General features: G+C 44.4%; 1 protein-coding gene across 1 annotated transcript in view; it reads left to right on the forward strand.

The window, feature by feature from the left end:
- LOC126484357 (methyl farnesoate epoxidase-like) overlaps window positions 1-23,199 on the forward strand; it is a 204,519-nt gene that overhangs the window by 118,610 nt on the left and 62,710 nt on the right. Inside the window, exon 4 of the mRNA XM_050107827.1 lies at window positions 10,504-10,658. Coding sequence (XP_049963784.1) covers window positions 10,504-10,658 — 155 coding nt within the window. The remainder of the gene's footprint in view (window positions 1-10,503; window positions 10,659-23,199) is intronic.

Below are 23,199 nucleotides of genomic sequence, written 5' to 3' on the forward strand. Positions count from 1 at the left end.
AGGCCAAATGTCAAAGCCATGCTGATCGTTCATCATGGATTCGTGCCACAGGGACAAACTGTTAAAGTTGTACTATCGGGGCGTGTTACGAGCCTGCGAGAAAATGTGAGACGGAAAGGAACTGAAATGTGGCGAGACAATTCATGGCTCTTGCGTCACGATAACACACCCTCACATTCATCCCTGTTGGTGCGTGACTGTTGCACAAAAAACGAAATCACTGTGCTAACTAACAGGTCTTTCAAAGTGAGCAGATCAAAGTGAGCCACAACATCAGCAGATCGTATAAAATAAAAAATGACCTTCCCCAAGGATCTGTGTTGGGTCCAACCCTTTTTAATTTGTATATTAGCGACTTGCCAAATACAGTCAGCAGGAAATTCTGCTACGCCGATGATTATTTGGCACTATTTGTACAAACTAAAACACTTGGGGAAGGAGCGAACGTACTCACAGAAGATCTGGAGTCTGCCCTAATCCAACCAAGACTGAGGTGTGTGCTTTCCACTTGAGCAATAAAATGGCCTACCAGGAACTGAATGTGAACTTCTGTGAACAAAGAGTCAAACACAACTACAACCCCAAATACCTTGGCATAACACTAGACCGCTCCCTGATTTACGAAAAACATCTAGAAAGCGTAAGCCAAAAGCTGAAGAGTCGCAACAACATCCTGAGAAAATTGGCTGGCTTGACTTGGGGAGCTCAAGCATTTACCTTACGTACTGCCGCAATAGCCCAGGTATATCCGGTTGCCGAATATTGTTCTGCTGTCTGGCGTTCGAACACTTATACTAAGAAAATCGACGTCCAGTTGAACGAGTGTATGAGGATAATAATGGGTACTATTAAATCCACCCCAGTCCCTTGGCTGCATACTCTAAGCAATATTCTATCTCCACAATTGAGAAGGCAAGAAACAGCAGCAAGAGAGTGGTCAAAAATTCATGACACAGATTACCCACAGAATCTCCCAATCCATGATGTTTTGAACGAAATACCATTGACCCGCTTGAAGTCACGGAAGCCTATATGGGTTAATACACAAGAACATCAACCTGACATCAAGGAGCAATGGCGGCACTTTTGGAATGATTCTGGAATTAATAAACAAGGTATCCAAGATCCTACTCTGGGATTACCGGGCTTTGACCTGAAGAGATGTACCTGGACTAAATTAAACCGTATCAGAACGGGCCATGCAAGATGCAATGCATATAACTACAAGTGGGGTCTATGCGACTCACCAGCCTGTGACTGTGGAGCACCAGAACAGAACGTCCGCCATATTATTGAGAAATGCCCCTTAAGAAGATGCACCGGACCTGTCTCTGCAGTTATATATGTGAAAACCTCTGCTTTGGATTGGCTGTGCAATCTATATATTGAGCTTTACATATATGAATGAGTTTCTAGTCAGGCTTGCAAAGCTTTTAACGTGTAGTTATTTTGTCTTGAGTGTTTCTACTTTATCCTTTTGTGCTATTGCTTGTTTTTTACACATGTACTATTTACACATTTTTTGTTTTATACATTTCGTTTACAGATCGTTGTACTTATATAAAATATTGTCGCTGTATTGCCATACACAAAATAAATAAAATAATAAACCACAATAAATAAAAAGAAAGCGTTGAAAAATTTTGTGGACAAACTAATGGAATTTTTTGAACAGACCTCTTATGGTCCAAGGGTGCGCGAATCATGTTACTTTGCACTGACACATCATGCGAAAGTTACTTTCGTCCTCAAGTTTCTCACTCCAATCTAATATCGTATTTTTTGTTAAGTTAGATGGTCATGGATCAAATTTGAGCTCAAGTAGATAGGAATTAAACGAAAAAATTATATTCAAGCAGTTTTGCACTAATAAGGAAAATATTTCACATTGGCACCTAGCAGCCACACAGTCACAATTATCTCGCAAATTTCTCGTTTGCGACCCCTGTTTTACTCGAACTGTTTTGCTTCTATTAGTATTGTGTATACTTTCCCCCTGTGTCAGATTTCACTCTGTACACAAATTTTGCTCCAGCCCCTCTGAGCGTGACGCCACAAGCGACTGCCTGTGTCGCTTGAGCTTTAACACATTCAGCTCTATGCCCGTACGCCATCCGGGCGAGCATGTGTCGGTTGCGTGGGAGACGCCCGTATCTCTTGAGGTCGCAGCTTTTCCATCCACTGAATTGTGTTTTCCCGCTCGCTACACGACTGCCCGTTGTTGGACACCTGTAGTGGTTCAAATTTTGTCCACTAGATGCAGCAGGAGTCGTTTTAAACTGTGCCGTAGCTGTTGGAACTGTCGTGAAGAACAGAAAGGGCCTACAGAGAAGCTTCAAATCAAGGAAGCTGAAACAAAATGATTTTTTTTTAAGGAATGGTCCTTTCCTACCGTTCGAATGGAAAAGTAATCGTGATCGTGATGTATATGGCCTCTCAAAACAACACTAGGCAATCGCCAAAGAGGTTCCTGTACGTTCAAAAGGAGTTTTTTAAAGGACCATAAAGCCAAACATTGTCACAGATTATAACACGAGCGAGACTACTAGTGCAGACCGTGTCAGGCAGCTTTGCAGATACTACCCCTTCGCAAATAAATCATTGAAGTGGTGGAAAAAAACTTCTCAGTCACGTTTTCCTAATGTCTGTTGTTGAAACGACCCCTTAGAAAAATTTAAAAATGACAGTGCTGGAAAACCTCTTACGTTATTTGTTTTTCAAACAGCTGAGCAAAACTGAACGTACTCAGGCATTTCTCTCTTTACTTATTCTGATCATCACTAAACTGACACATAATATTTTTAGCGCAACGCCCGCATCTCGTGGTCGTGCGGTAGCGTCCTCGCTTCCCACGCCCCGGTTTCCGGGTTCGATTCCCGGCGGGGTCAGGGATTTTCTCTGCCTCGTGATGGCTGGGTGTTGTGTGCTGTCCTTAGGTTAGTTAGGTTTAAGTAGTTCTAAGTTCTAGGGGACTGATGACCATAGATGTTAAGTCCCATAGTGCTCAGAGCCATTTGAACCATTTTTTTAGCGCAACGCAATCTGCCTTTCAATAATCCATACAACAGAACGGCCCTGACTAACAATAACCTATACCTTTCACGAATCACTTACCTCACAAAAATCTTCGTTACTCGAACTACTTGTGATACAGCGAGCGCCAATACTGCCAGCTAAACAAAAGATTCTAACTACTGAAGGCACTAACGAACGATAGGCATAGTTAGCAAATGAAAGATTTTCATAGAGAACAAACAATGTATTTACCTTAATAATGTTCAAAAGTCCTCATATATATACCGATCAATTCATGACATCCATCTTTACAAATTTCCTTTTTCACACGTGCAGGTCGTCCACTTGTAGCAACCATCAAAACTCTGGCATCTCTCTCCCCACATCCACCACCGCTGGCGGCTCACCTCCAACTATCTTTACAAATTTCCTTTTTCTGGCGGACACACGTGCAGGTCGTCCACTTATAGCAACCATCAAAACTCTGCCATCTCTCTCCCCACATCCACTACCGCTGGCGGCTCACCTCCAACTGTGCAACGCTACGCGCTGTTCACATCCAACTGCCCAACACTACAATACCGAATATTCCAACGATGCCAACGACTGCACACAGCACACTCAGTGATTTTCATACAGAGCGCTACGTGGCGTTACCAACATAAAAACCTAAACATCCTACTTACACTGTGAATAGTTTTATTTTGTACAAGGCTATCATCAAGCAAATAAAATATCTAGTGGAATGTATAAAAAAAAGTTAGCATGGACATTACAGCTGCAGAAGAAGACATCGATCATTGGGTCCAACACCAACCACTAACCTAGACAGAAATTTTGGTCGGTTTTTTCCAGGAAAGGTGCCCCCCCCCCCCCACTGTCAACAAAGCAAACGCCACATGTTACTGTAAAGTATGCTCTGACAAAGGAAAGAAATAGACTGGCAAGCGGATAAGGAAAGAGAGCAGCTGGGGGTACAAAGACTGCAATGTTAGACTTTGTGTACGCCAATATTTTCAAGACTACCATTTGGAAGAAATCGTGTATAGATTTTATGTAATCGTTTTGGTGATCAAGTATGCCCTTTTTGCGATGTTATTTTTTTGTTTTTATTTCTACTTGAAATCTTTATCAGCAAGTGTAACACTTTTTCTGCCAGGGAGGGAATTTCTTCGTGTTTTTAACAACGCTAACGCACCAGTACTGTTGCGAACACACTGGTGTCCAAAATTAAAGCAACAAACGGATATTTTGCAAGGTTGCGTTTATTTTGCCACAAAACAGTATAGACAAGTAATAGTAAAATAGAAACAACATAAAGAATACAGAACGTAAACAATGGCAACATGTATAACTGTAGATAAAAATGTTCTTCGTTTTTTCCAACGTAACGGGTTTGTACATATATTCCGACAACTGGTTAATGTTCTCACTATGGGGTGAGACCACCTCGAGCAGCAATAGAAGCCTGACAACGAGGCAGTGAATGATGACATGAATCTCGTGTTGAGGCAATAACGCCCGTTCTTCCCGCAGAGCTGCTCCCAAGTCTTGAGAAGTACCTGGTGAATGCTGACGTGATGCAAGCCGTCTCCGCAGTGCATCCGAGATATGCTCTATCGGATTTAAATCGGGAGAGCGAACTGGCCACGCCATGCCTGTAGTATCTTCCATTTCCAAGAAAACATCAGCCACCCATGCCCTATGAGATCGAGCATTGTCGTCCATCAATACGAAGTCTGTGCCTACAGCGCCTCGCAACAACCACAAATGAGGTCCCAAGGTCTTTTCACGGCACCTGACAGCAATTAAACCTCGCAGAATCACCAACGTACAATTTTATTAAGAGGGGTTCGAGTGGTCAACATAATCCCTGCCCGCACCAACAGGCGTCCTCCTCAATATCGGTCTCTTTCCACAATATCTGGGTCCCGAAACTGTGTTCCACTTTCCCGCCAGATACGAATCCATCGAGACTCATTCTCCAGACTAAATCGGTCTCAACTGTGAAAGAATATTGACCGACTATTCGACCGTCCAGGTGTCGTGTTGATGACTTCGCTCTAGACGTTCCCTTCAGTGAAGATGTGTCAGAGGTAGACATGCAGCAGTTCTCCGAGAATAAAGGCCACTCTACCAAAGCCTTCTGTACACGGTTTTGCTCGATACAGCACGTCCAGTGGATGCTGCGAGCTCACCTGCCAGCTGCCGTGCTGTACTAAGGCGGTGCTGTTGTGCCCACACAGTCAAATAATGGTCCTCTTTTTGGACAACATGGTTGTGGAGAGAAGCAGCGATTAGTATGATTAATCAATAATTCAAGAACAGTCTTAATCGCATTTATTATTGTTATAATACCGCCAACCGGTTTCAACCCGACGTAGGGGTCATCTTCTGGGCGCTTACACCATTGGTCGACGGCTGGTGGTGTCACTCCTGTCTACATAACGGCAGGAAACTATGTAGACGGGAGTGCCACCACCAGCAGTCGACCAATGGTGTAAACGCCCAGAAGATGACCCCTACGTCGGGTTGAAACCGGTTGGCGGTATTATAACAATAATAAATGCGATTAAGACTGTTCTTGAATTATTAAATAATGGTCCTGTCTTCTGAAGTCTCACATGGTCATCCCTGTCCCGTTCTTCAGAATAAAGTTACGGTCTCTATACATTGTCGCCACATCCGAGAAACAACAGATGATTCACATTAAGCCATCGGGCCAAATCAGTTTGCTACTGTCCTGCATCCTATCTCTCTATGGCCCTCCGTCTGCCCCGATAGCCGAATGGTCAGCGTCACGGAGTGCCGTCCTAAGGGGCCCGGGTTCGATTCCCGGATGGTTCGGGGATTTTCTCCGCTCGGGGACTGGGTGTTGTGTTGTCTTCATCATGATTTCATCCCCATCCGCAGGTCGCCCAATGTGGCGTCGAATGTAATAAGACCTGCACCAAGGCGGCAGGACCTGCCCCCTAAGGGGCCTCCCGGCCAATGACGCCAAAAGTTCATTTCCATTATGGCCCTCCACCGTACAGAGACTGGTAGCCATCTTCTCTACATCTACATTTATACTCCGCAAGCCATCCAACGGTGTGTGGCGGAGGGCACTTTACGTGCCACTGTCATTACCTCCCTTTCCTGTTCCAGTCGCGTATGGTTCGCGGGTAGAACGACTGCCGGAAAGCCTCTGTGCGCGCTCGAATCTCTCTAATTTCACATTCGTGATCTCCTCGGGAGGTGTAAGTAGGGGGAAGCAATATATTCGATACCTCATCCAGAAACGCACCCACTCGAAACCTGGACAGCAAGCTACACCTCGATGCAGAGCGCCTCTCTTGCAGAGTCTGCCACTTGAGTTTGCTAAACATCTCCGTAACGCTATCACGGTTACCAAATAACCCTGTGACGAAACGCGCCGCTCTTCTTTGGATCTTCTCTATCTCTTCCGTCAACCCGATCTGGTACGGATCCCACACTGAGCAATACTCAAGTATAGGTCGAATGAGTGTTTTGTAAGCCACCTCCTTTGTTGATGGACTACATTTTCTAAGGACTCTCCCAATGAATCTCAACCTGGCACCCGCCTTACCAACAATTAATTTTATATGATCATTCCACTTCTAATCGTTCCGCACGCATACTCCCAGATATTTTACAGAAGTAGCTCCTACCAGTGTTTGTTCCGCTATCATGTAATCATACAATAAAGGATCCTTCTTTCTATGTATTCGCAATACATTACATTTGTCTATGTTTAGGGTCAATTCCCACTCCCTGTACCAAGTGCCTCTACGCTGCAGATCTTCCTGCATTTCGCTGCAATTTTCTAATGCTGCAACTTCTCTGTATACTACAGCATCATCCGCGAAAAGCCGCATGGAACTTCCGATACTATCTACTAGGTCAGTGCTATACTGCACTGTCTGTACTCAGCACTCAGCGATTGTGGATGTGAGGCTACCAGGTAAACACCTCGTTTCATAGGAGTCCTGACGTCATCGTTGGTATGGTTGTCCGTTAATCAGAATGCCATGTTCCGTGCAGAACACGTTCGTACAGACATTTGGTTGAGAGTTTGTATGATTGTATCGTGAATTAGATACAGGACGGGGAAATAGCACTTTGTTGCTTTGTTTTTGGACACCAGTGCATATAAAGGGTTGTCCATTGATCGTGACTGGGCCAAATATTTCACGAAATAAGCGTCAAAGGAAGAAACTACAAAGAACGAAACTTGTCTAGATTGAAGGGGGAAACCAGATGGCGCTATGGTTGGCCCGCTAGATGGCGCTGCCATAGGTCAAACGGATATCAACTCCGTTTTTTTTTAAATAGGAACGCCCATTTTTTATTACATATTCGTGCAGTACGTAAAGAAATGTGAATATTTTAGTTGGACCACTTTTTTCGCTTTTTGATATATGGCGCTGTAATAGTCACAAACATATAGCTCACAATTTTAGACGAACAATTGTTACAGGTAGGTTTTTTTAAATTAAAATACAGAACGTAGGTACGTTCGAACATTTTATTTCGGTTGTTCCAATGTGATACATGTACCTTTGTGAACTTATCATTTCTGAGAACGCATACTGTTACAGCGTGATTACCTGTAAATACCACATTAATGGAATAAATGCTCAAAATGATGTCTGTCAACATCAATGCATTTGGCAATACGTGTAACGACATTCCTCTCAACAGCGAGTAGTTCGCCTTCCGTAATGTTCGCACATGCATTGACAATGCGCTGACGCGTGTTGTCAGGCATTGTCGGTGGATCACGATAGCAAATATCCTTCAACTTTCCCCACAGAAAGAAATCCGGGGACGTCAGATCCGGTGAACGTGCGGGCCATGGTATGGTGCTTCGACAACCGATCCACGTGTCACGAAATATGCTATTCAATACCGCTTCAACCGCACGCAAGCTATGTGCCGGACATCCATCATGTTGGAAGTACATCGTCATTCTGCTATGCAGTGAAACATCTTGTAGTAACAACGTTAGAACATTACGTAGGAAATCAGCATACATTGCACCATTTAGATTGCCATCGATAAAATGGGGGCCATTTATGCTTCCTCCCATAATGCCACACCATATATTAACCCGCCAAGGTCGCTGATGTTCGACTTGTCGCAGCCATCGTGGATTTTCCGTTGCCCAATAGTGCATATTATGCCGGTTTACGTTATCGCTGTTGGTGAATGACGCTTCGTCGCTAAATAGAACGCGTGGAAAAAATCTGTCATCGTCCCGTAATTTCTCTTGTGCCCAGTGGTACAACTGTACACGACGTTCAAAGTCGTCGCCATGCAATTCCTGGTACATTGAAATATGGTACGGGAGCAATCGATGTTGATGTAGCTTTCTCAACACCGACGTTTTTGAGATTCCCGATTCTCGCGCAGCTTGTCTGCTACTGATGTGCGGATTAGCCGCGACAGCAGCTAAAACACCTACTTGGACATCATCATTTGTTGCAGGTCGTAGTTGACGTTTCACATGTGACTGAACACTTCGTGTTGCCTTAAATAACGTAACTATCCGGCGAACGGTCCGGACACTTGGATAATGTCGTCCAGGATACCGAGCAGCATACACAGCACACGCCAGTTGGGCATTTTGATCACAATAGCCATACATCAACACGATATCGACCTTTTCCGCAATTGGTAAACGGTCCATTTTGACACGGGTAAAGTATGACGAAGCATACACCGTCCGCACTGGCGGAATGTTACCTGATACCACGTATACGTTTGCGAATATTACAGCGCCATCTATCACAAAGCGAAAAAAGTGGTCCAAATAAACATTCATATTTCTTTATGTACTACACGAATATGTAATAAAAAAATGGGGGTTCCTATTTAAACGGAGTTGATATTCGTTTGACCTATGGCAGCCCCATCTAGCGGGACAACCATAGCGCCATCTGGTTTCCTCCTTCAAGCTAGACGAATTTCGTTCTTTGTAGTTTTTTCGTTTGGTGCTTATTTCGTGAGATATTTGGCCCAGTCACTATCAATGGATCACCCTGCATAAGCAAGGATATTTATTAATCTATATGGTATATGGTATAATTATGCCAAATGTGCGCCTCTAACATGCTTGACAATTGTGTAATAATTCTTTAAATTTTCTAGAAAATCGCCAGTTACTTGTGCAATCGAAGAGGATAAGATAGGAGTGTTGGAATTGTTAAACCTAGTCATCTCACCCAGCTCACCCCCACCCTGAGATACTTTGGCCTCACCCTCGACCGACACCTCACCTGGACCCCTCATCTCCAAACCATCCAGCAGAAAGCCCATTCCTCCCTCCGCCTTCTGAAACTCCTGTCTGGCCAGACATGGGGATTGCATCCTTCTACCATCCTCCACACCTACAAATCCCTCATCCGTCCTATCCTCTGTTATGCCAGCAATGCCTGGATCACCGCACCTACCTGCTTTTACAAGGCCCTCTAAAACCTTGAACGCCAAGTGCTCCGCCTTGTGTTCCGTATCTGCCTTCCTTCCCCCACACGGCTCCTGTATGAACTGATCCCCTTCCCCCACCTCCTCCTGTTCCTCCAACATCTCCGCATCCTTTACATTGTCCGCAGGCTTCATCCCCCCCCCCCCCACCCTCTGGTTTCCTCCTTCCTCTCCAACCCCCCCCCCTCGCCCATTGCCACACCTCTCTTGCTGTATCCCTCCCTCTCTCCACCTCCACACCCTCCATCTCCTTCATCAGGGCAATTTCCAGTGCCTCCCCCTCCCAGATGATGAACTTCGCTACCCTTCCTTCCAACTATAACCTGGCCTTGTTTTCCCCCCTCCCCAGGGCCCCCTTTCTCCTCTCCCCTCCTTTCCCCTCCTTCTCCCAGAGCGGATTTTCCTCCTCCCTCCCCCCTGAGACCCTGCACCCCATCCTTGCCTCTTTCCTTCCCACATCCCTCCCTACCTGGCCGTCTTCAGCGCGCCACCCGCCCATCTCCCCCCTCTCTTCCCCTCCCTCCTTTCTTTTCATCATAATCAGTGTGCCATGTCAGTGTTGTGTTTAGTGCTGTTTCTCCCGTGCGTCAAGAGGTGTGATTTTAATTGTGTGCTGCCTTGAGGTTCGCTGTCAGTGTTTGTTATGTGCTACAGCATCCGTCGGTACTTTTATGCTCCGATCATACTGTGCCTTGTGTTCTTTTAATTGTCGCAGTGTGTGATTTTTTGTGTGCGCTACTTTTTTACGGTTTTTATCTCGTTTTACAGTCGCCCCTTTTTTTGTCTATTGGCTTCCATGATGTGACCCCTTTTTTATATCTTATGTTCACTATATTCTCTCCTTTGTATATTTTTAACTATCTTCTATTGTTTGTTCTCTGTCTTTCGGCTGAAGAGCAGCGCATATGCTCCTGCCAGCCCGTCCCGATGTGGAATTGAAATACAATAAAGAAAAAAAAGAAAAGAAAAGAAAGCGTTAAACCAGCGCTGGGTGTGTGGCAGGTGTTTTCTTCACGGACGGGCCGTTCTGGGCGCAGCAACGGCGCTTCACGCTGCGCCACCTGCGGGATTTCGGCTTCGGCAAGATCAGCATGGAGGGCCGCATTCTGGAGGAGGTCGAGGACCTGGTGGGCAGCCTCGCCAACAGGACTGTGCAGGTGAGCTCAGCGGCTGGAGCAAGCGGCAGCTGGGGCGGCTTTCTGGCTTCTTAGCGAGAAAGTATTCAACAAATTAAAACTAATCAGAAGCAAAAGCGAACGACCTTGCCACAGTGATAACAGCGGTTCCCGTCAGATCACCGAAGTTAAGTGCTGTCGGGCTTGGCTAGCACTTGGATGGGTGGCCGTCCGGGTCTGCCGACCTACGTTGGCAAGCGTGGTGCACCCAGCCCTTGTGAGACCGGTTGAGCAGGTACTCGACTGAGAAATAGCGGCTCCGGTCACGGAAACTGACAACAGCTGGGAGAGTGGTGTGCTGACGACGTCCAGTGAAGTCTATCGGCTCGGGATGACACAGCGGTCGGTGGGTACAGTTGGGCCTTCCGACGCCTGTTCGGACGGAGTTCAGTTTTGAGATAAACAAGTAACAACAATTAGTGTATATAAATGTACAATCTCGTTGACTTTCCCGGTGAGTTGTACTAATACGAAGTTCACTGATATTAGTTCGACGAAATGGCGCTGAGACGGGTGTTACGATTAATCAAGGAAAACCCCCAGTTGGGAAACGGGAACAAAATTAGTTGGTTACTGTCGAATTGCAATTTACAATTTCTTTATTGATTACTTCAATCATTAAAAGTCATTTCTTTACCACTTGACCAGGAACAGATCCAAAAAAGCTAGCAGGCATGAGTGCCTTTTCAAAACAATTTACTTTACAGTAAACGGCCAAGCCTTTTTACTTAAAACCAGCTTTGATAAAACATTTAATAACAAATCAAAATTTTCCAAGTAATGAAATTGAAAACTTTACCGTTAATAGCCAAGCCATTTTACTTAAAACAGACTTTGATAAGGCATTTAATAACAAAATTATAACTTTCCAAGTAATGAAACAAAACATCAATTTGCATACAATTTCGCCACCGAACATGTAGGGAGCCACTTCTTTTAAATTTTGGCACAACAAGATATTAAATTACAAGGGCTCGCTAACAGGGAGGCAGAACTAGCATTTTCAAAGGATGCCAAGTAGATTAAAACAATCAAAGTAAAGATACAGTCATTCACCTTTTACAATAACTAACAATTTTAAAGCCATGTAATTTTAAAAAACCCACCAATGAAAGGCAAACTTAACCTTTTTAAACAGTGGCCAAAAACAATCAGACTAAAATACAACCATTTAACATTTTACAATAACTAACAACTTTAATACCATGTCCTGTCACCAAAATGTCCTGGCACAGAAATAATTAACTGACCGCTTGTAAGGGCGGCCACAATTGTCTTCCGAAGGATGCTCAGGCTAGAAGTGGACTAACAGACCCACAACACCTCAGATTCAGCAATCACATCCACCTCACACGAGGCCAGGGTAGGAGGAGGAATCAAATCAGGAACCATAATCCCTGCCCAAGAATACACTTCCTCCCAGGCAGTACTAATAAGAAGTCAAAAGATCACTGTCTATAATTACACCGGCGACAGGGACAGGAAATCCGAACGCAGGAGGCCACAAGGCAGAAAAAATGTAATCTAAAACAATAATCCCTGCCCAAAAATTCACTTCCTACCGGGCAGTACTAATAAGAAGCGGAAAAGATCTCTGTCTATAAATACACCGGCGACAGGGACAGGAAACCCGAACGCTGTTCATAGCTGCTCTATTCCTCTTAATATTATTTGCAAATCTTTGTGACAATCGGTGGTGATGTCTCTGAACAGTGCTTCAGACCAACGTTTTCAAAGAAAATTGCTGTTGCATCTTATTTCTTTACGGCCACGTGAATCCAGATAAATTTTTACAATGCAGCGAAGGCCAGTTGTGGAAATAGAGAATCCGAACTCGCTCAGTTTGGTAGCATGCTGTGCAAATGATTCCTGATGCTGTAAATACACAGCTTCGTCCAGGTTGTGCCTCATCGTTTTCCCATACTGCCTTCATTTCAAGAATTATAGAACTACATGAAATTCCATAGACAAGTGCAGCTTTGCGAGAGGATAGTCTTTTTGCATTGATATCTTCCGAACACTGCTGCATCGTAGCCTCAGGATAAGATTTGTATGGGCGACCCCCCACCTTCCTACTAGATCCCTTACGATCATTCATTGCTGTTTCTACATTACCTAAAAAAACTCAAAAATACCTTGTCACTCTTAATTTGTCTTCGTGCTATTAATTACATGCCAAAAAATCTATTTTTAACTGTCAATTTCATGGAACACAGCTATGGTCCATCCTGGAAAGTGGACCATAGATGTGCTCAAGCTCATGCTTTTACTTTCATTGCACATTTCTCACATATAACGTCAGCAAACTAAATATATTCCAAATATATTAAAATATAAATAAAGAAAAGTCAAATGAGATAACTCTTGCCTTGCTCTCAGTGCGAAGGAAAGCCAGATGACCAAGTTGAAAAGAAGCTTCTTCACGTTTACATTATGGCGACTGTGATGTTTTGCCGTGCACGACATTGCAATTTCTTACCCTGCCAGTAGAGGGCAGACCACATCAGTATTTCTAGGGCGATGGTGGCGCTTGGCTGTTACTAAACAGTACTGTTTGGAGTCTTCATAACCGGTTTGGACCATAGTTGTGCTTAGGGACCATAGTTAGGGGAATTTACAGTACTGAAGATCAAGTCGTTACATAGGCAACCTGCAACAGTGACTGGTTGACTGTATTAACCATTTTGTAATACACCCGGTGATTTTCGTAAATGGAAAGAACTGCATGAAACAAATACAGAGCAAAAAAGGCCCTATGGATGGAGAGCCAGAAATGTGTTCAAAATCCCAGGTTTCAAGCTACTGCTATTTATTAACTTCGACAACAATAGATTTCGTAATTCCTGTTGCAACATCGAGCAAAAATCTAGGTAAAAAATATCTTTAACTGACCATCAAAAGCCGGCCGCTGTGGCCGAGCGGTTCTAGGCGCTTCAGTCCAGAACCGCGCTGCTGCTACGGTCGCAGGTTCGAATCCTGCCTTGGGCATAGATGCGTGTGATGTCCTTAGGTTAGTTAGGTATAAGTAGTTCTAAGTCTAGGGGACTGATGGCCTCAGATGTTAAGTCCCATAGTGCTTAGAACCATTTGAACCATTTTTTTGACCACTAAAAACCTTCAGCGACAATAGCAAGAAAATCCAAACAATACTGAATCGGAAAATGTCGATTCTACCAAGAAAACGTCAAAACTATTATACAATCCGTAGAATTCTGCAGCGCTTTTCGCTAACGAAATTTTAAAGAAATCAGCTAAAATCAAATTTGCCATACCCACCAGTACGGAAACCGCGCTTCTCCAATGTTGTTGTTGTGGCCTTCAGCAGGAGGACTGCTTTGATGCAGCTCTCCATGCTAGTTTACCCTCTGCAGGTCTTTTCATCTCTGCATAACTATTGCAACCTACATTCATTTAGCCTGTTATAGTATCATCCAGTAATAGTTACCCTTCATACTCCACTCAAATTCAGTTTATGTAAATCGAAGGTGGTGGAGGGGAGAAAGGAAAGGAAAGAAACTGATGATATCAGCTGCATCGGAGCTTTATGTCGGATCGGCGGGACGAGTGAAAATGTGTGCCGGACCGAGACTCGAACCAGGGATCTGCTGCATACTAGGCACGTAGTTTCATTAATGAGCCATCCGGACACAGTGTTTATCGCAAATGCACGGATTATCTCGGGACGCTCCTCTCCCATGCCGACCCCACCTACTGTCCGCAGTTCCCTTTTGGATTCCCGTTAGAGGCCGAAAGATTTCGTGCATCCGCGCTGAAGGTTGTGGATTCATTGCCCATCGAGGCGATTCAATTACATGGATGTTATTCAGTTTGAAAGAATTTTATTTCGACTAACATGAATATCTGCTAACTTTGCGAGTGAATCCTTTACGCATAAGCATATTATGCAACATATTGTTGAGTTTCCTATTGTACCTGAAGAAAGTTGCATAACAGAAAGTAGCAGGCATCCCTGTAAACTACGAAACTCATTATTTCAGCGAGAAAGAGCCTTTGACCTTTTCGTTGTAGTACATTAACGGCGCACAGCAAAAGCAACGGGCTCAGGATCTGCTTGCTAATTCTGTGCTACGACGACGACATCACTTGGAGACGTCAATTTGGTGGAAATACCAAAAAAATGTTCAAATGTGTGTGAGATCCTGTGGGACTTAACTGCTAAGGTCATCAGTCCCTAAGCTTACACACTACTTAACCTAAATCAACCAAAGCACAAACACACACACCCATGCCCGAGGGAGGACTCGAACCTCCGCCGGGACCAGCCGCACAGTCCATGACTGCAGCGCCCGAGACCGCTCGGCTAATCCCGCGCGGCGTGGAAATACCGTGTCACTGTAATTCAAGTGCAGGTACACACGGAGATCCAGTCTGGACTGTAATTATCGTATGACATCGAACATTGGTAAATATGCTAATGCGTTAATCCGAAACCGATTTATGATGCAAAAATTAGTTCCAGGTGCAAATCTGGCACTGTACACTATTTGTTTGTCCTCCACGCTGTCATCTGACCAGCTATAGCGTGAGTTAACAACATGGCTACCGAGAAGAGAGGCTGTGCGGTTTTAGTGAAACTGTTTTATGCGAACGGCAGCAGCTACAGTCCTGCACTGATAGCCGACTGAGTTCTTAGGAGAGACCCGATATCATTAAATGGTAAAGAGCATGATAGTAAAATTAAAAAAACACCAGTGAGCTTGGTGTGACACGTGAAAAGCGTCCTATCCCGGTGGAAGTTATTGACAGATACATGTACAAGACCCAGAAGGTGCAGCAACCGAAGCCTCATGATCCGCAGCAATGTTCTGAATTTGCTCTTCGGATTCTGGCACGGATCGAAATTGATGGCATGTGGCCGGGCAATATCCTACTGGGTGACGAGGAACATTTTACACTTCAGGGTGCCAGTGACTACATAGAACTGCCGAATTTGGGGTACTGTTAAACCACGTGTTGTGCAGGAAGAGCCAATGCACTCGCCATATGTACTGTGTGGTGTGGATTCACAAGCACCTTCATTCTCGGTCCGTTCTTCTTTGAAGAGCATACATCCAGAGGGCTAGCAATGCGTCTGCCCATTATTGAGACCCTCTTGTACAGCTTGTGATTCCTGGATTGGAAAACCGCAACTGTGTGGAAACGACTGTTTTCATGCAAGATGGGGTATTCCTCATGTCGCTCGCCCAGTGAAAGATCTGCTTAATGCACCGTTCCACGAATGTGTTATCTCCAGACGTTTTCCAGATGCATGACCTGCAGTATCACGTGATCTGAACCCATGCGACCTTTGGCACTGGAGGTATCTAAAACAACGCGTTTACCAGGGACACGTTCGGATGTGAAGGCCGATATACGGGAACACGTTGCTCAGATTCCACTGGAACTGCAACCGTTGATCATGCCGTTTTACAGATGCAGCATCTCGTTGAAATCTTCGGTGCTTGTATTGAACAAATTTGGAAGCGGTGACTAATAATAAAATCAACAGTATTCCTTTCTCACTTATTCGAATTTTTCTCCCACGATCCGCCCCTAAACTATTACATATGGAAACATTTCTAAACGTCTTTCTTGCATTCACAGCGTCAGTTTTTCACCTGGTGACCAAAATTGGAACTAATTTTTTTGCCAGCGTCGATCGATTCTGCATTAACCATTAACATATCTGCGAAGTTTCGCATCCGTACGACAATTACATCCCACGTTGGACCTCTGTGAGTAACTGCACTTTAATTACAACCACCCGGTATTTAAAATTCCGCCTTTTGCTTTCATGTGGCATGACACATCAACGCACATTTTACATCAAACTGATACGTCGCGCAGGATTGCTATATTGATTATGCACGTACCGGTCGGTAGACCACCCCTGACGTTGTTTGTAAAGGTACACTCAATTACCACGAGCGCTGTTTACTGTATGTATGGAGCCCCGCGCTTGAATAGACAGCAGCCTTTCAGTTGAAAGAATAGCAGCCGTAGGGACGCGTTAGAGACGTCTGTGGAAAAGTAGAGTGAACATCCATCCTGCCACGAAGAACACTCGCGACAAATGATAGGGTCCACATCAGCACGTTACGCGCAGACGGCCTGTCAATCAGAGAAGTTGCTCGATGTGCACAGGAGTTAAAGTAATGTGATGCGGGCGTGGAAGCGGTTCCGGTTGACGGATAGTGTTGAGGACGTGTAATGCATAGGGCGTCGACGTTCACATGATGCACTACGACTTTTGAATCAAAGGAACCGTGGAATGGGTGCTCCAGAACCAATTCGACGTTCGAAGAGGCTAAAGGACGTTACGTAACGCATCAGCCTGTTAGGAGGCGATTGGATAATGCTAAACTACATTTCCGAGGACCTTGGGAAGGAGCATCTCGTCGTATACCGCACCGCCTTATGGTCAAGAAATCATGCAGCACTGACGCCCCAAAATTGACGTCGGGTGTTTTTTACGGGCGAAACTCGTATCTGTTTGTACCCTGGTAATCGTAGACAATGTGTCAGGCGAAAACCCGGTAATATATAACGCTTGCAACACGGTGTCCCTCAGGTGCACCCCTCTCGTGGTTGTTGAGCAATCTTACTGCTCAACGGTGCGGGAGGGACTTTGCAAGCAATAGTGGGACCGTATCGCCAGAATTTTTGTGACATTTGTTTTGTAGATAAAAACCGCCTTTTATTTCTGCCAGATGCGATTCGTCTTTTTTTTTTGTTCTAAGGCATCTTAACTGGGATCTAGAACGATACAGATTTACTTTTATATAGGTTTAAAAAAATGGCTCTGAGCACTATGGGACTTAACTTCTGAGGTCATCAGTCCCCTCGAACTTAGAACTACTTAAATATAACTAACCTAAGGACATCACACACATCCATGCCCGAGACAGGATTCGAACCTGCGACCGTAGCGGTCGCGCGGTTCCAGACTGTTGCGCCTAGAACCGCTCGGTCACACCGGCCGGTTATAGGTTTAAAACTAACGTCTATTCTTGATGTTTATGCCCCCCCTCCCTCTCTCTCTTTCACTCTCTCTCTCTCTCTCTCTCTCTCTGTGTGTGTGTGTGTGTGTGTGTGTGTGTGTGTACGAGAAGAGAGAGAGAGAGAGAGAGAGAGAGAGCTGAAGAGTGTGTACATGTGTATATGTTTTATACGCACGCGCGCGTATGTGTGTGTGTGTTTGTGAGTGGTGTGTCTGTGCGCACGTGCGCGAGGTGGGGGAGGGGGGATGTTGGTGGTTGGAGTTCTAGAGTGCTGAATATGAACGCGATAGCTGTCAGAGGGTGGCTGAAAGTTTTGGTGAAAAGCTGATTTGAATTTTGGTTTAAAAGTTGCGTGCACAGGTTCATGGACAAGCGAGTGAGCCCCTCCACAGAACATTTAAACCAAAACTCAGACGTTAGTTCTAAACATATACTTCGTTAGGGTGGCAACAAGTAGGTAAACAACCCAAAAAGGAAAAAACACATAGTGAACTCACAATATCTACCTCTTTAGAAGATCAGTTTTCGAACAAATATCTATAACTGGCGGCAAAAGAGAAACAGTGCGTCAACAAAATAAGGATAAACATGGTGAACAGTGTGAAGGAAAAAGTTCGAAATACAAAAATGTGCTTATGTTTCGGAAATGAAGTGGTAGTGCTATCTCCAGACAAGACGAGAGGAAACACAGGTGACAAGAAACTGTAAGTAATTAGTTCAAATGGTTCAAATGGCTCGAAGCACTATGCGACTTAACATCTTAGGTCATCAGTCCTCTAGACTTAGAACTACTTATACCTAAACTACTTAAACCTAACTAACCTAAGGGCATCACACACATCCTTGCCCGAGGCAGGGTTCGAACCTGCGACCGGAGCAGCAGCGCCGTTCCGGACTGAAGCGCCTAGAACCGCTCGGCAAAAATAATTAGTTGTTTACATAAATAAACGCGATGTGAACTGTTTGATAATCTAAACATAACAGATATCAAAACAAAACTTTATCGTTCTAGATCGCACTGAAGATGCCTTAGAACAAGAAAAGGCGAAACGCGTCTGCGAGAAATAAATTACAGTGCAGCAAAAAAAGGCGGTTCTTATTTACAAAGCAAAATATTTTTGTACTTGCTGCGGAGGATAGACACGCACGCAAACTTGTTACTTTGGTGTCTATTTCATCGTGATGGTTGATCACTCGCGAACTCACCATACTGTCCTTGTCAACACGTTCCTTCAACATACAAGGATCACCAGAATGGAATGGCGTGCACGTTCGCGGATATGAACCCATTCGAACACGTGTGGGGGCGATTGAAACGAGTTGTTCTGCGCGAGGCCGCCAATTGTGAAATTCAGATTCGATTCATACTGCGCATAATAAAAGCTCATGGCCAGAGGTGTAATGTGGCAAAGCACCAAGATGCACTTCTCAGTCGTTCTCGAGAAAATCGACAGTTAAAAGAAACCGTTGCGGTGAAATCCTCTCCACGATTACTTATTTTTCTACAGCATCGTGGCGCAGCGGTAAGCGCTCGGGTTCGTAATCCGAAGATCGCTGGAACGAATCTCACGCCATGCAACTTTTTTTTATTATTTGTTTTTTGTAATTCAAATGTATATACACTCATACACACACACACACACACACACACACACATATATATATATATATATATATATATATATATATATATATAATTCCCGGCAATCAGTTGCAACAATTATGCATATAATAAGTTGTTGAAAGTCGTTTGTCGTGGGAAAATAAGACTTGAAATAAAACACAATATCACAAATAATATTCTACGAGGGCAGTTCAATAAGTAATGCAACACATTTTTTTTTCGGCCAATTTTGGTTGAAAAAACCGGAAATTTCTTGTGGAATATTTTCAAACATTCCCGCTTCGTCTCGTATAGTTTCATTGACTTCCGACAGGTGGCAGCGCTGTACGGAGCTGTTAAAATGGCGTCTGTAACGGATGTGCGTTGCAAACAACGGGCAGTGATCGAGTTTCTTTTGGCGAAAAACCAGGGCATCTCAGATATTCATAGGCGCCTGCAGAATGTCTACGGTGATCTGGCAGTGGACAAAAGCACGGTGAATCGTTGGGCAAAGCGTGTGTCATCATCGCCGCAAGGTCAAGCAAGACTGTCTGATCTCCCGCGTGCGGGCCGGCCGTGCACAGCTGTGACTCCTGCAATGGCGGAGCGTGCAAACACACTCGTTCGAGATGATCGACGGATCACCATCAAACAACTCAGTCCTCAACTTGACATCTCTGTTGGTAGTGCTGTCACAATTGTTCACCAGTTGGGATATTCAAAGGTTTGTTCCCGCTGGGTCCCTCGTTGTCTAACCGAACACCATAAAGAGCAAAGGAGAACCATCTGTGCGGAATTGCTTGCTTGTCATGTGGCTGAGGGTGACAATTTCTTGTCAAAGATTGTTACAGGCGATGAAACATGGGTTCATCACTTCGAACCTGAAACAAAACGGCAATCAATGGAGTGGCACCACACCCACTCCCCTGCCAAGAAAATGTTTAAAGCCATGCCCTCAGCCGGTAAAGTCATGGTTACAGTCTTCTGGGACGCTGAAGGGGTTATTCTGTGCGATGTCCTTCCCCATGGTCAAACGGTCAACTCTGAAGTGTATTGTGCTACTCTTCAGAAATTGAAGAAACGACTTCAGCGTGTTCGTAGGCACAAAAATCTGAACGAACTTCTTCTTCTTCATGACAACGCAAGACCTCACACAAGTCTTCGCACCCGAGAGGAGCTCACAAAACTTCAGTGGACTGTTCTTCCTCATGCACCCTACAGCCCCGATCTCGCACCGTCGGATTTCCATATGTTTGGCCCAATGAAGGACGCAATCCGTGGGAGGCACTACGCGGATGATGAAGAAGTTATTGATGCAGTACGACGTTGGCTCCGACATCGACCAGTGGAATGGTACCGTGCAGGCATACAGGCCCTCATTTCAAGGTGGCGTAAGGCCGTAGCATGGAACGGAGATTACGTTGAAAAATAGTGTTGTGTAGCTAAAAGATTGGGGAATAACCTGGTGTATTTCAATGCTGAATAAAACAACCCCTGTTTCAGAAAAAAAAGTGTTGCATTACTTATTGAACTGCCATCGTAATATTCAAGTGGATACAATTTATTGAAAAGTTCGGTATACACTCGCACATAATTAACAATTAGTGACCAGAAGTAGCTGGAGTATCGCATGAACCAGAGTGATAGTTATCACAGAACCATGGAAAGCAGAAAACAGCACGACATCGAGCACATCTGATAAACGATGCGTTTTTACAAAACAATTGTTTTTTAAATTATCTGTTGGGGAACACACCTGATTGACATTCTGAAAAATTGTACTATCGTTCGTCAGGCGTTCGTCACGCGTATCGTATCATATCGGCAAAATCGGAGAAGACAATTGGTGGTGGACGATGGATTGGATTTTTATACAATCGTCTCTGGAGTTGATGTCACGGTTTCGCTCGATTAAAAAAGCACAATTTTGAAGGCGCTTGATCAAATTTTTTACCTGCCGGTAAAAATACACGTCACACGGTTGGACGAGAGGAGTGCACTTTGGAGGAATGATTTTTATAGTGCACGTTGGTAACTTCTTATCATCCTGGAACATCTCATCGTATAACGCCGGGTTCGTATGCCCACCCCAAGAGTCGATCAGAAGGAGAACTTCTTTCTTTTGTATGTATGGTTGCAAAGCATTACGCAAGAAGTCCATGAACAAACCCGTTGTTAGTTTACCGGATTTGGAGGATGTAATATCAACATTGGTATAATTCTTGGCGTACTCGTCGACTGTCTTCTGTACTCTGGGTCCAAACGTACCTGTGGACTCTTGGAGGCATACGAAAACAAGTGGCAAGACTCGTCCAGACATCGTGATTGAATATTGTGCCGTATACGAATGCGTCACCTTGTTCATGTCGTGGCGGGTTACCAGGACAGCCTTTGACCCTTTTTTGGTGAGAGTTCTGTTGAACGTGGACTGGTACTGGCACCTTGACAAACAAAATATAAAAATATCGTTTATATAAGAAATATACGAAATCTGTGTTGCCTATCATATATCAGATTATCATATTCTATCATCATGACATAAGACATTTGTGAACAGCTCTTTACATACCTGTTTGATCTGTATTAGTTATGAAATCTTTGTCGAAGTTAGTTATCAGCGTTCGCGTCTGTATCCGAAATGTGTCCGCTGCGGCCAAAATTTCGTCTTCGGTAGCCGTCTCTTTCCGGGAAACAAATTTTGTGATTTTCCGTTGCCGAACCCCATGCTTCTTTTTAAATTCGGTGACCCATGTTTTTGTAGCTTTGAAGTTGAAATCTGGGAACTGACTTGCAGCGCCCAAGGCCCACTGCTGCAGGTTTCTGGTAGTAACTTGCTGGAAGTTATGTCGAGCTTCCACGAAACGATCATGCACCCATGATCGCTTCAACGAAGCGATCATGCACTCATGAATCGATGGTACAATATTTATCAAATTTGCTACCGCCACGTTTGATTTGCTCTTCCCACCTGGATAAATAGCCCATATTTGTCAAACGAGAGCACCCCCTTTTTTGTAGAGTTTTGAGACTCCAGCCTGGATGTTCTTTGGCCAAATTGACAGCTCTAATTTTGTAATCCAGAGAAATATAGTCGTACCCTTTTTTTTCTTCTCGTCCGGCTCGTATTCGTCTGATGATTCGTTGGCAATGGGACTCGTTTCAACGTCTTCGTAGGCATTATTATCGTCGATTTCATTAATGTCTATCAGTTCCTCATCATGAACGAGGGTTTTTTCGGCGAGCATTTACAGCTTATTCTGGAACATTTCTTCCCCAATTACCATGGCTTCTTCGCTGATTGATGATGACGGTTCTGCTGCGGTGCGATTACTGTTACGAAGGAGACTTTCAAAATATACCAACGCATGTTTCAATTGTTGTTTCGCCACTTCACTGTGTATAGAATCTTCTTCGATAACATCACTTTCATGCGGAAGGCCCGGATCGCTCTCCAATTGTACCGCCTCCATTTTTCCGTTTGTTTAACAGGGTGTACCAAAGCTCTGACGTACGCACTGATTTTCGACGATGTTATGAGTTGCGCTAGGGACCGCATCTACCTTCTTTCGAAGTTAGCGGGCAAGTACGCTGTTATGCGGCGGCTCGTTTCGGCCCATTCAACATCTGACCTTCAAGTGTTACGAGCGAGTAACGGAGTTTATTTTCATACCTGCCACAGCAAATTTGTGTTCGTGGGGTCTCTATTCTAATTCGAACGTTTGACTTACACTATACGTATTCGTTTCGGAATATCGTTTCTATTGAAGACAATTAATAACATTTGTGAGATACAACTTTGTTTGCGGAAAACATAATGATGTTCGAAGTCGCCAGTTTTTCCACGACAAACGACTTTCAACAACTTACTATGTGCATAATTGTTGCAACTGATTGCCGGGAATTTTATATATATATATAT

This window comes from Schistocerca serialis, chromosome 6, assembly GCF_023864345.2.
Source record: "Schistocerca serialis cubense isolate TAMUIC-IGC-003099 chromosome 6, iqSchSeri2.2, whole genome shotgun sequence".
NCBI lineage: Eukaryota > Metazoa > Arthropoda > Insecta > Orthoptera > Acrididae > Schistocerca > Schistocerca serialis.